The 15,153-nt window shown below is 50.2% G+C and overlaps 1 protein-coding gene across 2 annotated transcripts in view; it reads left to right on the top strand.

Moving 5' to 3' along the window:
- PLCB1 (phospholipase C beta 1) overlaps positions 1-15,153 on the top strand; it is a 662,054-nt gene that overhangs the window by 172,586 nt on the left and 474,315 nt on the right. For both annotated transcript variants that reach the window (XM_030558021.1, XM_030558022.1), the window contains exon 3: positions 13,847-13,915. In XM_030558021.1, coding sequence (XP_030413881.1) covers positions 13,847-13,915 — 69 coding nt within the window. The remainder of the gene's footprint in view (positions 1-13,846; positions 13,916-15,153) is intronic.

The following is a 15,153-nucleotide window of genomic DNA, read 5'->3' as shown; positions in this document are numbered from 1 at the left end:
GTGCCGTGGTTGAGCGTATTGCTCCTGCTGCTTCCGTGCCAGCGGCACCGCAGCCAGAGAGCTCGTCTAGTCGGATCGCCATGCGCTGACACCTACTACGGCACCGATGACGTCGTCACCGTCGATCCCGGTCCCATAAGGGCCGTAGAATCCGGTGCCTGACGGCTCCCCGGCACGCGCCGTGGTTGAGCGTATTGCTCCTGCTGCTTCCGTGCCAGCGGCACCGCAGCCAGAGAGCTCGTCTAGTCGGATCGCCCGGCGCCGACGCCTGCTACGGCACCGATGACGTCGTCACCGTCGATCCCGGTCCCACAAGGGCCGTGGAATCCGGTGCCTGACGGCTCCCCGGCACGCGCCGTGGTTGAGCGTTTGCTCCGGCTGCTTCCGTGCCAACGGCACCGCAGCCTGAGGGCTCGTCTACGTCGGATCGCCCGGCACCGACACCTGCTGCGGCACCGATGGCGTCGGCACCGTCGATCCCGGTCCCACACGGGCCGTAGAATCCGGTGCCTGACGGCTCCCCGGCACGCGCCGTGGTTGAGCGTATTGCTCCGGCTGCTTCCGTGCCAACGGCACCGCAGCCAGAGCTCGTCTACGTTGGATCGCCCGGCACCGACACCTGCTGCGGCACCGATGACGTCGGCACCGTCGATCCCGGTCCCGCAAGGGCCATAGTATCCGGTGCCTGACGGCTCCCCGGCACGCGCCGTGGTTGAGCGTATTGCTCCGGCTGCTTCCGTGCCAACGGCACCGCAGCCAGAGCTCGTCTACGTCGGATCGCCCGGCACCGACACCTGCTGCGGCACCGATGACGTCGGCACCGTCGATCCCGGTCCCGCAAGGGCCATAGTATCCGGTGCCTGACAGCTCCCCGGCGCGCGCCGTGGTCGAGCTACTTCTCCAGCTGCTTCCGTGCCCACGGCACCGCGGCCAGAGGGCTAGTATAAGTCGGATCGCCCGGCACCGACACCTGCTTCGGCACCGTCGATCCCGGTCCCGCAAGGGCCGTAGAATCCGGTGTCCGACGGCTCCCCGGCACGCGCCGTGGTTGAGCGTATTACTCCCGCTGCTTCAGTGCTGACGGCACCCCAGCCAGACGGCTTCTCTAACTCGGTTCTCCCGGCACCGGCACCTACCGAAGCTCTGATAACCTCGGTACCATGGATCCCGGCCCCACGAGGGCCGTCGAATCCGGTGCCTGACAGCTCCCCAGTACGCACCGTGGTTGAGCCTGCTGTTCCCTGCGCGCCGGAGATGTTACCAACGGCGAGGGCTCTCAGTGCCATGACGGAGTCAGTGCTGCCTGACCCGGGCACCGCCGGTACGGGTAATACAGTCTCTTCAAGGGACTGTCCCCTGTCAGTACAGCAGAGCGGCACCGTCTATGATCACGGTCCCGCAGACGCGCCAAGTCCTGTCGGCACACCGGACACCACTGGCAGTCCCGGTACTGTTTTCCTCGGTACGGGTCACACTCACTGCACCGGTCGGTGTCCCGTTCGCCGACCCGCTATCGGCACCGTTCCGACATCTGGCACCGGGGCAGGTACCTTGACTCCTGTAGCTCTTCTCCGAGCCTCGAGATCTCGGTCGACCTCCCGACACCGTTCTGGTTGCGGGTCTGGATCTCGTTCCAGGTACCGATACGCCTCCCGATGCCGGTCCCCGGTGCCGAGTTGGGCAAGGTCCGAGTGAGTCAGGGACTCGGCCCGTGCCCTCTTTTAGTACCTCCATGGCCGTCCGGACACGCATCCGTGTCACCCCATATGCGCGGATTTTATGCTCAGGACCACGATCCTGATATCATGGCCAGCGGGCGCCAGCCCCGAAGCGGAAAGAGCCTTGGCGAATGCAAGGTGTACTCTGCAGGGGCCCTACACCTCTGGGGTGCGAAGCAACAAGCCTTGCTTAGCTGCGATACTTATGGCACCTGGGTGGAGGAGTTTCTCCCTCGAACCTCCCACCTAGAGTTCGCTGCCGTCTTGGAGGACGGGGGAAAGGATTTACCCTTTGTTGGTAAAGGCATCTTCGCGGCAGAGACAGCCCCAGACTGCGAAGCCTGCTGGACAATAGGGTCCTAATGCGTCTCAGCATGTATACGCCTGCGACCAAACGCAGGCCTTTATGGCCCCAGCCGCCATACTCTGTGCCTAGCCAGAGGCAGAACTCTGGAAAACGGCAAGGCCAAGGTGGTCGCAGACAAACGTCAGGCCCCCTAAAAAGCCAAAGTCGAGGTCCCTCGCAATTACCACTGGGACCAAAGACGGACCTTCCAAGGTTCACCGGAGGGCGGTGTACCAGTCGCAGGACGGGATCCTGATCCCGCTTTCTCCTGGCATGGCCCCAGTTACTTTTAGGTCGCTGGGTCCTGCGCACGATGGAGCATGGGTACCACCTTAAAATTGCTCCAGCCCTGTCCCCCTTCAGCGGACATAAGGGGCTAGCGGTTTTACTCCCGTTATGCCCTAGTCCCCCACTCGACCACAGGTCAGACCTTCCTGGTCCTGCATGGACTCAACCGGTTTGGGATAAGGTTGAAGTTCTGCATGGTATCCCTGGGAACCATTATTCCATCCTTGCCTCCGGGGGGCTACTATGCCGCCCTGGATAGGAAGGACGCGTACTTTTGCAATGCCATCTTCCCTCCGCATGGGAGATGCCTCCGCTTTATAGCCAGCGGTGAATACTCCCGGTTTACGGCCATAGTCGCCGCCTACCGTAGCTATGTCGGATATGCGTTTTTCCGTATTGGGACGATTCGCTTATCCGAGGAGACTCTGACACACAACCCACTCAGCCGTGGGCATCGTCACGGTCTTATTCACAGATCAAGGCCTGATGATTACTATAGAGCAATCCACTCTGGTTCCCACGCAGAGGTTGGGCTTCCTAGGGGCTATCTTGGTCTCCTACCTAGCCGGAGCCTGCTTATCGCAACTGCGGTTTTAGGCGATGGCATCAATCATCTGAGGTCTGAAGGCTTTCCCAACGACCTCAGCTCGTTCTTGTCTCAGTCTCCTGGGTCCATGGTTGCCCGCAAGTTTGTAACCAAACACGCCAAGCTCCGCCTCCGTCCTCTCCAAGTCTGGCCCACCTCGGCGTACCGCTTGGACAGGGAGCCAATGGTCATGGTAGTCACCGTTCCCTCGAACGCCTTAGGCTCCCTAGAGTGGTGGCTAACCCCCTCCTTGGTGTGGACAGGATGCGGTTTCATCCGCCCCAGCCCTCACTGCCCCTGACGGCGGACGCATCATCTCTCTGCTCGAGTGCTCATGGTCACCTCCGAGCTTAAGGCCTTCGGTCTTCTAGAGAGCTGGCATTCCTCATTAATGCCCCAAAAATCAGAGTAGTCCGCCTGGCGTGCCAGGGGTTCCAGCGGCAGCTGCGAGGCCGTTGTATCTCGGTGTTTACAGCCAACACAATGGCCGGGTGCTTCATAAGCATTCAGGGGGGACATAGTCCTCCCCCCTTTTTTGTCAGGAGGCCATCCATTTCCGGGTCTTTTGCATGGCCCGCTCGATGGAGCTGGCGACGTCCTTTCTCCCAGGCGTTCGAACGTCTTATCTCTTTGACTCAGCAGGTCTTTCCTGTCTTACGAGCCATCACTCTGCCCCATGTGAGGCGTCCCGCTTTCCGGAAGTGGAAATGGTTCCTCACACAGACCTGTTCGCTCACCGCGAGTGCAGGAAATGCCAGGTGTCCTGCTCCTTCCAAGGTCTCTCCTCGGAATCGATCTTGGACGCATTCCTGATACCGTGGAACGGCCAACTGCATTATGCCTTCCCGCTGTTCCCACTGGTTCGTTACGTCCTGCTCAATTTCCGCAGGGGCGGAGCGTGCGTCATCATGATCACTCCAGAGTGGTCCAGGCAGCACTGACATACCACGTTGCTCGGCCTGTCAGCCCAGACCTCATCACTCAGGGCAATGACAGGCTTCGTCACTCGGACCTGCAGCCTCTTCGCCTCACGGTGGCTCCTGCGTACCTGAGTTGGGGTGACAGGCAGCCTTCCACCTGGTCAACGTACCGAGCCAGGTGGAAGCGTTTCCTTTACAGCTGCAGTACGCTCGATCTTGCTCCTGCTGAGGTCTCGATCCCCTCTTTCTGGCCTGCCTCTGGCCTTTAGCGGCAGGATCTGGCGGTATCATCGCTGAGGATACGCTCAGCAGCCGTCCCTACCTTCCAGCAGGCTAAGATGGACGTTCAGTGTCCCACGCTCTATGGGTTCGAGGTCCCTCAAGGGCTTGGAGCGCTTGCACCCTCGGGTGCGCCGCCCAGCCCCGCCCTGGGGCCTCAACCTAGTCTTGGCCAGACGGGTCTCTGAGATCAGAGCTCTTACGAAGGTTCCACAAAGACAAGGTGCAGTTGTGACCGCACCCGGCTTTCCTCCCTAAGGTGTTTTGGCCTTTCATGTTACCCACAGCTCAGCGCAATGGGCATAACCTTTGCACTCCTTAGACATCTGTGGAGTGCTCGCATTGTCTTGTGCTGACAGAATCATTTCCTAAGGTGCCCCAGCTCTGCCCCGGTAGCGGGCCAAAGGGAGGGCTTGCTTGTTTTCCTCTCAGAGGATCTCATCTTGGGTGATGGCGGACATCCCCACTTGTTCTGATTTGGCTCATATTTCACCAAGCCACATCACCGTGCATTCTACCAGGGCTCAGGCTTCATCTGCCGCCTTGCTGGCTCGTGTTTCTACCCACGAGACCTGTCGCGAAGCTCCATTGGTCCTCGGTCCTTACCTTTGCTTCGCAGTATGCCCTGGTTCAGCAGTCAAGGGAGGCTGTAGCCTCTGGCTCGGCAGTTTTATTCTGCCATATTTCACTCCGACCCCACCGCCTTTGTAAGGCTTGGGATTCACCTAACTGGAATGGATATGAGCAATCACTCGAAGAAGAAAAGACGGTTACTCACCTTTGTAACTGTTGTTCTTCGAGATGTGTTGCTCATATCCATTCCGCACCCGCCCTCCTTCCCCACTGTCGGAGTAGCCGGCAAGAAGGAACTGAGGAGCGGGTGGGCCGGCAGGAGTATATATGGAGCGCCATGGTGGCGCCACTCTAGGGGGCGACCTGCCGGCCCACTGAGTGGCTAGGGTAAAAGTTTTCCGACGAATGTGCACGCGCGGCGCGTACACCTAACTGGAATGGATATGAGCAACACATCTCGAAGAACAACAGTTACAAAGGTGAGTAACCGTCTTTTTCCCTTTATTCCCATAGCTAGTTTGAGTTCATTTTGTGCCTTTGCTTTTCTAATCTTGCCTCTGCATTCCTGTGTTATTTGCCTATATTCATCCTTCGTGATCTGACCTAGTTTCCATTTTTTATATGCCGCCTTTTTATTTTGTAGGTCACGCAAGATCTCAAGGGTAAGCCAAGGTGGTCTTTTGCCACATTTTCTATCTTTCCTAACCATCGGAATAACTTGCTTCTGGGCCCTTAATAGCATCCCTTTGAAAAACTGCCAACTTTCCTCAGTTGTTTTTCCCCTCAGTCTTAATTCCCATGGGACCTTGCCTATCAGCTCTCTGAGCTTACCAAAATCCGCCTTCCTGAAATCCATTGTCTCTATTCTGCTGTACTCCTTTCTACCCTTCCTTAGAATTGCAAATTCTATGATTTCATGATCACTTTCACCCAAGCTTCCTTCTACTTTTAAATTCTCAACAAGTTCCTCCCTGTTGGTTAAAATCAAGTCTAGAACAGCTTCCCCCCTAGTAGCTTTATCAATTTTCTGAAATAAAAAGTTGTCTGCAATGCAGTCCAGGAACTTATTGGATAGTCTGTGCCCTGCGGTGTTATTTTCCCAACATATATCTGGATAGTTGAAGTCCCCCATCACCACCAAATCTTGGGCTTTGGATGATTTTGTTAGTTGTTTGAAAAAAGCCTCATCCACCTCTTCCGCCTGATTAGGTGGCCTGTAGTAGACTCCCAGCACGACATCACCTGTGTTTTTTACCCCTTTTAGCCTAATCCAGAGACTCTCCACCCTTCCGTCTCCTATGTCCATCTCCACCTCAGTCCAAGTGTGTACATTTTTAATATATAAGGCAACACCTCCTCCCTTTTTCCCCTGTCTATCCTTCCTGAGCAAACTATACCCATCCACACCAACATTCCAGTCGTGTGTATTATCCCACCAAGTTTCAGTAATGCCAATAATGTCATAGTTGTATTTATTTATTAGCACTTCCAGTTCTTCCTGCTTATTACCCATACTTCTTGCATTTGTATAAAGGCATCTAAGATACTGGTTTGATCTTGCCTCCCAGCTTCGCCCTGACCCTCCTTCCTCTCTGCCATTATAGCCCGTGCTCCCTCCTGTTTCCAACCCATCTCCCAGGTCTTGTTCCCCACTTACCTGTGGGCTTTGCTCACCTGTCCCCGTCGAACCTAGTTTAAAGCCCTCCTTACTAGGTTAGCCAGTCTGTGCGCAAATAAGGCCTTTCCCCGCTTCGAAAGGTGAACGCCATCTGTTCCTAGCAGTCCTTCCTCAAATAGCATCCCGTGGTCGAGGAAGCCAAAGCCCTCCTGGCGACACCATCTTCGCAGCCAGGCATTCACCTCCATGATGCATCTGTTTCTGCCCGGACCCCTACCTTCAACAGGAAGAATCGAAGAGAATACCACCTGCGCTCCAAACTCCTTAACCCGTACTCCCAGAGCCCTGTAGTCACTCTTGATCTGCTCAGCGTCACACCTCGCAGTATCATTTGTGCCCACATGGATGAGTAGCATGGGATAGTAGTCAGAAGGCCGGATAATTCTCGACAAAGCCTCTGTAACATCTCGGATACGGGCCCCTGGCAGGCAGCATACCTCCCGGGATGAACGGTCAGGGCGACAGATGGGTGTCTCCGTCCCCCTCAGCAGAGAGTCTCCAACCACCACTACCCTACGTTTCTTATCAGTGGTGGCAGCAGACCTCCCAGCCTTAGGGGTACGAGGCTTCACCCCCTTCACTGTTGGGGGTGGTTTCTTCTCTCCTGTATCAAGAAGAGCATAACAGTTATCTTTTACCACAACAGGAGGGTTCGCAGCAGCGGTGGAGAACTGCCTGCTGCTAGAAGTAACCAGCTGGCTGTGTCCACCCTGAGCCTCCTCCTCCACTGGTGTGTCAGATACACCCTGAGGCATCTCCTCCTCCACTGGTGTGTCGGTAGTCCTGTCAACTGGGATGGCACCATCAGCTGTCTCCACATGAATACTGTCCAGGAATTGCTCATGGACATAGATGTTCCTCAGCCTGGCCACCTCCTCCTGTAGCTCTCCCACCTGCTGCCTGAGAGATTCCACCAGTAGGCACCTTTCACATTGGATGCCACCCCCAGCCCGGATATCAGTAAGTGGAAATTGCAAATTACAGTCTTTGCAAGCCCACACCAGAATCTGGGTAAAAGCATCCATGCTTTGGTGCTCTGTCTGGCTACAGGCGCAGGTGGAGGAGACAGAAGCAGTGCTGGCACAGGTGTTGCGGGTCCTCCTCACCATTGTAAGCTTCCCTCTGTCAAACTCTCGCAAATTCCCGTCTACAGTTCCCTGTCCGCTCCTCTCTGCTGTAAACAGAAAGATTTTTGATGTGGCTCAGGTTATGGGTTCAGGGGACCAATGGGTCACAGATAAGACCGACAAGGGACCCCCCCCTTCCTACTCCCCTTCCAAACTCCCTTGCAAAACTCCCTGTTAGCAGCTCCTGTTCACTAAGCTCCCTGGTCGCTTGTGCGCAGCTTTATAAAGCCCTGGCCTGAGTGAATGCCCCGCCCACTGGTTAAGGTTCAGCCAATTACCAGAGGCTTCTAGCTTTCAAACCTTCCTAGTAGCTCCACCTCCAACTGCCAGCTACAGCACACGGTCCTTCAAACAAACAAACCAAAACAGACTGACAAACACAAGCTCAGCACACAGCAAGTAACCCCCAAACACACACACAAACCCAAACACTGCAGACAGTCACTTACCCCACAGATGTTGTCTGTGCTCCTCCTTCACCTGGAGAACTCCCTTGCAAAACTCCCTGTTAGCAGCTCCTGTTCGCTAAGCCCACCTTGTCTTTATAAATCTACTGTTCAGTTCTAATATCTGTTAATAAACAATGACTATAGGGCATATGTTCCCATGGCTTGCGTTAATAAACATGTTCTACAAAACCTGTCTCAAAAGTCTGTGTGCTAGCCAGAAAAACCTCCTATGTGCTAGGTTGCCAGACCCAAAATATGGTAACGTGTATAAGGTCACAGCAAAGATTCACAGATCCCACTCTTTAAAAGTTGGGATCTAATTACATCCCCTCTTCAGATGGCCTAGGTTTTGGAAACCTCTCAGAGTGTGCCTAGAACTCCACTTCCTTGTTCTTACAACCCCTTCTTAGAGGAGCCCAGATTTCATCGTTTTGTGAGGTGTTGGTTTGGTTGGCTCTTTGTTGCTCGTGTTTATTCTTGATGTGTATTATTTGAGTTGAAAGGCTCTTGTTATACGTTTGTGTTAGGGAAGGTCTAGCCATTTATTCTCTTTTTAAAATAAAATACTTGGCCAATCCTACAATAACAAGCTTCTGACAATTGCCTGGTGTTTAGTTTTCCGTCTTCTCTTATAATCCTCTTTTCTTCTACTTCTTTCATTCTCTCGTGTTCTCGCTGTTACAACCATTTATTTCTAGCAGTTGTCAGTCCTTTCAGTTTTCTAAATCTTTCTTCTTTGCATAAGCGGAATGTCTTTCCTCCCGTCTGTAGGTTCCTTGAAGCCACATTGCCACACTGTTGTCATCCCTCAGGATTTTACCTTGTGATATTTGGTGTTTTTTGGAAAGCCCCAGTATTGGGAGACCTGTGATTACATAAGTGTCTTGGCTTTCATTTAAAAAAAATGTTTCTAGCCCTCATAACTGCAGGGAAAAACTGAACACCACGAACCCTAAAGGCTGAAAAACCAGAATACAAATAGAGCACACGAAATGTTTCCATCTTCTGAAAGTTGTTTGATTTTTAAGCCCTTCTCATTACTTTTGAGGTCCTGGGGTTGGTAGTGGTGCATTGTGGATACCTGAACTCATGTTGAATATTGCCTGACTCCCCAGGCAGTCTGACTGAAGTTAGTGGGACTTCTTGTGAGGTGAAGGTATTACTCAGTGAGACAAAGGGGATCACCATGTGAGCCTTAACGTTTAGGGCCAGATACTCAGCTAGTGTCTATGGATCTATGTTGCTTTACACTAGTTGAGGATAAAACCCTTAATTTTGAATAGTCATAATCTGCACGCTTCATTGTGTGTAGTTTTTTTTTTTACCCCATTCAGTTCTGTTGATAGAGCAGAACTTCAAAGAAAGACAAAGACTATCTTAGTTTCCATTTCACTCTCTAATCCCTGGTTCTCTTTTCAGTTTCTCGCTTACCGTATCTCCCTTTTGTTAAATGTCCTCTCTTCTCCATCTTTCTCTAATTACATCTAAAGACTAGAGCTCCTCTTCCCATTTTAAATCGTATTCCCATTATCAGTCTGATAAACATTAATGTGACTCGTCCGGATTTCATTAGTTTTGTTCTTGCCCATATTTGAGTGTTTCTCAGACATTAAGTCAACAGAGAGACTCCATATTGCGTCCTTATTTTGCCATATTTAAAGTCAAGCTTGCTACCAGCCCGGAACAGGCAGCTATTTAACAGAGCGCTGCAATTAGCTTTGTTTATTTCAGATGTTTCTCTTCCTGTCTCCTCCGTTGAGTCTGCCTTTAGTTTTGATAAATCCCAAATGGGGCTTCCATAGAACAGGCGTTAGATTGGTTCCTAAGAACAGCTTGAAAAAATAAGTAGTATTTTTATCTTTCTTACATCAGAACTAGAGGGGAAAAAAACTTCTTTAATTAACAAAGACTAGTCTGGCTGTCTGCACTAAAAACATGATGCTGCATTTTGAGATGCATTTACCATGGTATGCAAATATGGCATGAAATAAATTACGGAAGAAATAAAAACGTTCTTGCACTGATCTGACATCTCTGGGGTCTGGAAGAAAATTCTGCTCCAGGTTGGACAAAATGTGAAGAGAATGTAGAAAAGTTACAGTAAGACCTAGGGTCAGATCCTCAACTGGTGTAAATTAGCATTGCTTTGTTGAAGTCAGTGAAGCTGTGCTGACTTACACCAGTTGAAGATCTGGCCCCATCCCAGCCTGGGGACCAGTCATGCTGGATTCTGGAGAATGAAACACAACGCACGCTGCAGTCCTTGTGCACTGTGGATGACGCTCATGCTTTGGTAGAGGGCCCATTGCCAGATCCTACATGACAAGGTGTCATGCAAGTGAGCTTCTGCATCACCTGTGCACTGGGAGCGGGTGAGTCCCACAGCCACTTCAAAACCCACGTGGATGATTTAGAAGAGGACCTGCTCCACCTAGACCTAAGTAGATCCAGTAACTAGGAACCTTCACATGAGGGGCCCCAAGGAGCAGCATCCACTCTTCAGGCCTGTCAGCTGGGGTATTAGCCATGACAGCATTGTGCACTGATGCAGAGGGGCTGTGCTTCACTGCTGTGGTCTGCCCTGGTGTTTGGGGGATGGTTCTGTTATCTTCAATCTCCATTTCATTACCATGTCTTAAGTCTCTTCATGCTTGGTGTGGGTTGGAATTGAACACATAAGCCCCTGCAATGCCCAAAGGCCTTTGTGCTCCCAGCAGAAGTGTATGCATGGATCTGATCCAATCAATATTCACTTCAATTGTGATGGTGTGTCAGATGGAGCAAGGGACGAGAGGGCGTGGGAGCAGTGTGGGTCTGTCTGGGAATGGATCTTCAGTCTGGAACTGAAGTGGTGCATAATGGCAGTTTTGTTAAGAATGAGATACTCCTGAACACTGATTCAGATAATGGTACAGGCAGCCAGCTGTGAAAAGGATAGGAACTGGTGCTGTCAGGTGAATATTTTTTCCACTGTACACAAGTGTATTTCTCTTACTCTCTTTTGACTGGATCAGGATCTGGGCTACAAAAAATGAAAAAGAAACCAGTTGACAGCTATTATAGTATAGGTCACAGAGAAAAACTGTATTTTCCCTTGGGAATTTGGTTTTGCTTTTCATGGTATAGTGGCTTTATACTGTACTTAGATTTCAAATTCTCTGAGCGTCAACACAGTAATTATTTAAGATAAAAATTCCGTTAAACTACTGTTGCTCTGTGGATAGTGTGGTCTAATTCTTGCTTTAGCATTGTTTTACCTGTAAATGAACAGATTTATGCTAATATGGACTATTAGTCCTCATCAAGGTGTAAATGAAACAGACAATAGTAAGGGGAGTTTAATATCTTTAAGCAATGTCCAGTCAAATCAGAGTTATTTTCCTGAATCTCACAGGATAGTTTGAGTTGCTACTTGCAAAGAGCATACAAGTGGAAATAAATGCCTCGTCAAGCACTGTTGATCTTTCCACAGTAGCTATGTCCATATGTGATGGCCTTCGCTTGTGGGGAGCATTGCCTAGTGGTCACGCTTAGGCCCTTCAAATTATGGAGGGTATGTTGGTAGGGGAGCTCAGGCCCTCCCATTCCACCAAACTCCAGCCCAGAGCCTTGTGAGGACTATCAAAGTTCTGGTAGCCTGGGTTTCCCTCCCTGGGCCACTTTCTGCCATCTCATGGTTGCCCATAGCTTGCTGTCTATGATTAGATATGCAGGTGGTGAGCTCACCGCTTGGCACCTCCTTGTGGCCACGCATGGCATGGTAGCTCCCTCTGTCTTGGGGCAGCAGCTGTCTCTTGCGATGGCTTGGCCCTCAGCCAGGTCAGTTCCAACTAGGGTGACCAGACAGCAAGTCTGAAAAATCGGGACAGGGAGTGAGGGGTAATAGGAGCCTATATAAGAAAAAGACCCAAAAATCGGGACGGTCTCTATAAAATCAGGACATCTGGGCACCCTAGTTCCAACTCTCTCCCCTGCTGGGATAGTCCGTAAAGAAAGCAAGAGGAATTAACGCAAATAAATGGAGTCCATATGTGAGAGGGAATGCCTCCCTCTGAGGGCGTCCCTGAAGCAGGTCCTCCCTCCTCTCAGAGCGGGACCTTTGGTAGGGAGAGATTCTGCCTTCCTTCAGCTCTTCTCTCAGGAGCTGCTAGGTGCACGTTTGCTCTCTTTCCTGATCTGCCCCTGAAGGGAGCTGTTCCATATCCTTTAACTTCTCCTCTAGTCTGTGCATGACTTGCAGGTGTGGCGGGGCACGGCTGGCTGAGCCCAGAGCAACCTCTTAACCTCTTGTTGCCCAGTGTGGGGTTTGTATACATTAAGGTATTACATCCCCAAAACCCCACGACGTGCAGTTGCACCTACCCAGGAGCAGGTAGGGAAGAGGATATTGATTCTGAGTCACAATCTGCTGCTTGGTTTCCCCCTGCTCCAAGAGGGGGGAGTCCTTTGTGCCGACCCTAGATCATCATCACTCCGCTCCCGATTTTTCATTAGTTGTCCCCCATATTCGTTTGGTTTCTGGGTCCAGTAGTCCCTCCTGCTAGGCTTGTGGAGGGGCCTTCAGAAATGGGTGGGCTTGCACCCACCCAGCTCCTGGGTTTTCCTATAAGGCCAACCCTAGACTTGGTGATGGGTACACACTGCAGCACAATGATGTAGCAATACCCTGCTCACTGGGGGGTGGGAGAGATAGCCAAGGTTCCATTCATTCTCCAAACCTTCTCCACTCACCCATGAAGGATGGGGGAGTACTAGCCCTGTGGAGTGTGCATCTCATGCTGCACTGCTACCCCTGGCATGGATATGGGTATGGGTAGTCAGTGCAGGGAAATGGGGGGAATACCTTACACCTCTGCGTGGGTGTGCAGGACTGGACACAATGAGGCCCTAGGGGAGTTAAAGTTTGGCTAGTATTAAAGTGAATATAGCACCGGACTGGGACTCAGGAGACCTAATTTCTATTTCTGGCTCAACCACTGGCCTGCTTGATGAGCTTGGACAAATCATGTCACTCCTGTGTGCCTCAGTTTTTCCATCTGTAAAATGGGGATACTGAACTCCTCTTTGTAGAGTGCTTTGAGATCTGATAAAAGCTAGGTGGTATTATTAAATCTGTGTTTAAAAAGTAAAATGAAACCCTTGGAAAATACAACACAATATTCTCTGTAATTGTTTCCCTATGTAGGAGAGGTCACATAGCACGTCATTTTTGTTCTCTTAAGTGCAATACGTAGAAGTCATCTGAAGTATGAGGTGGTGGTCGAAAGTACATGATTTTTATTGAGTAGTAAGGAAAATAGTCGCCGCAAGTTATCACTGAGTGCACAGCACCCTTCTTATTCACACATACTTTTCAAAATGTCCTATCCACAATCACGTAGATTTTTCCATTGTGAAGTTAGGATGTTCTGTTTGGCGAAGTTCTCTTTTGCAGACGGTAGCCAGGAGCTAATTGTTGCGAGACAAGGGATACATAAAAAACAATACACAGAAGTTTTGTTGAAAAATGTGAATCACAGTAGAGTGCTTGGCAACAGAAGAAATAAGCTAAATAATTTTGGTTTGAAATGAGTCCCTGGAAAATCAATATATCAAACTGGTGGTGCAGATGGGATCGGGGGGTGGGGGGGAAAGGCCAAAGCACATTTGCAAGGAAACAATGGGGCTATATGACAACAGTTCTGATATTGCAACAAGGAATTGTTACTCCTGACCGGTATGCGATGTGCAGGACAGAACCTGCAGAGAGCTCACTGAAGGCTGAGGTGTAACAGTAGCATTACTAGGGAACAAAAGCGCAGTTAGCGAAGTGTGCATTTTCAATGAATGGGTAACATTTTCAATGAATGGGTAACAATGTGTATTTCAACTTTTCCTTATAGGAAACAGAGCTGCTCGATCTCAGCTTCGTCAGAGATGCCAGATGTGGGAAACATGCCAGAGCTCCCAAGGTAGGAACGGCTGTTGTGTACATACCAGATGTTGCATTGAAATTATATGCGGCAATTTGAAAAGTTGCCCAATGCAATAAATATCATTTTTGCTTTTTTCTTCATCTACCCAGTCTGTGCAAAGATGCGTTGAGATGGTTGGGCCATTGAGTGTTGAGCCCGTGTGTACAATTCCGATGAATGTTTTGTTTGCAGTGAATAAACAAAAAACTGGAAACTCATGCATTATTTCTAAAGATCCAGTCAAAATGATGGAAGCTCTTAACTTCCCTATTGGTTGAGTGTTTAGTTTAAGTTCTCCCTTGCATTTAGTACTGGATGTTTGCCTGCCTGTTGAAGCCAATTAGTCTTTTTCATGTGACTTCTGTGGTCATTGAATCAGTCTCTATGGATCCAGTTAGATGGTTTTTTTTGTATCTTCCTGTTGAATGTTGCTGGCAGAAATATGTTTTCTGTAGTGTTGGTTTTGGACAGATATTTTCCACTCAGATGTGAATTCCCTAGCGCACAGTTCTGGTAACTGGACTGTACCCTAGGGAAATCCACAGAGATTGTAGAAGGAAAGAATATCTCTCCAGGGCTCTGGAAATGAATCGCTGCTGCTTCACAGCTGCTGCCGAAGCTTCAGGGTTGCAGCAGCCTCTGGAGTTGCAATTCCTACCCTGGCCTCAGGGGTGGAAGTGTGATGATTGATTTGCGGTTGATCCTCTCCTTCCACAGTCTTTTCTGCCCCTTCTGTGCTCCACTCAGCCGTGTTGCAGGACGCTTTCCCATGAACTGCTCACGTTTTGTCAGAATATGTTTTAGCAGCATGAGTGGCAGGTTTTCTGTATCTGAACCTATCTGATGGTTATCTTCAAATGTATTTAAATCTGGTTTTCAGATCTTTCCATATGGTGCCAGCAGCAGTTGAAATGCTGAATTGTAATTGAAATGCTACAGAAGTACTTTATGACATCCACGTTAATATCAAATTAGTTCACCATGATTAATGGTTTTATGATGAATAGTAATAAAAAATTAACGAGGGCTGGAACATTATTTTTGAACTGTTACCCACCTTTCAATAAGGCATTCAGCTTCTTCTAGCACAAATGTTTTTAGCTAAGATTTATGTGCAGCCATTGATTTGGGGGCTTTTGTTTATTAGGTTACATAAAGGCTGTTTTTGTTATTGTGTATTACCAGCTCAAGTGCAATGGCATTAATTGAAGGGTACCAGAAAACCAGGACTTCCC

Source organism: Gopherus evgoodei, chromosome 3, assembly GCF_007399415.2.
Source record: "Gopherus evgoodei ecotype Sinaloan lineage chromosome 3, rGopEvg1_v1.p, whole genome shotgun sequence".
Taxonomy (NCBI): domain Eukaryota; kingdom Metazoa; phylum Chordata; order Testudines; family Testudinidae; genus Gopherus; species Gopherus evgoodei.
Note: the sequence above shows the minus strand (reverse complement) of the source record. Positions and strands in the feature narration are given on the sequence as shown.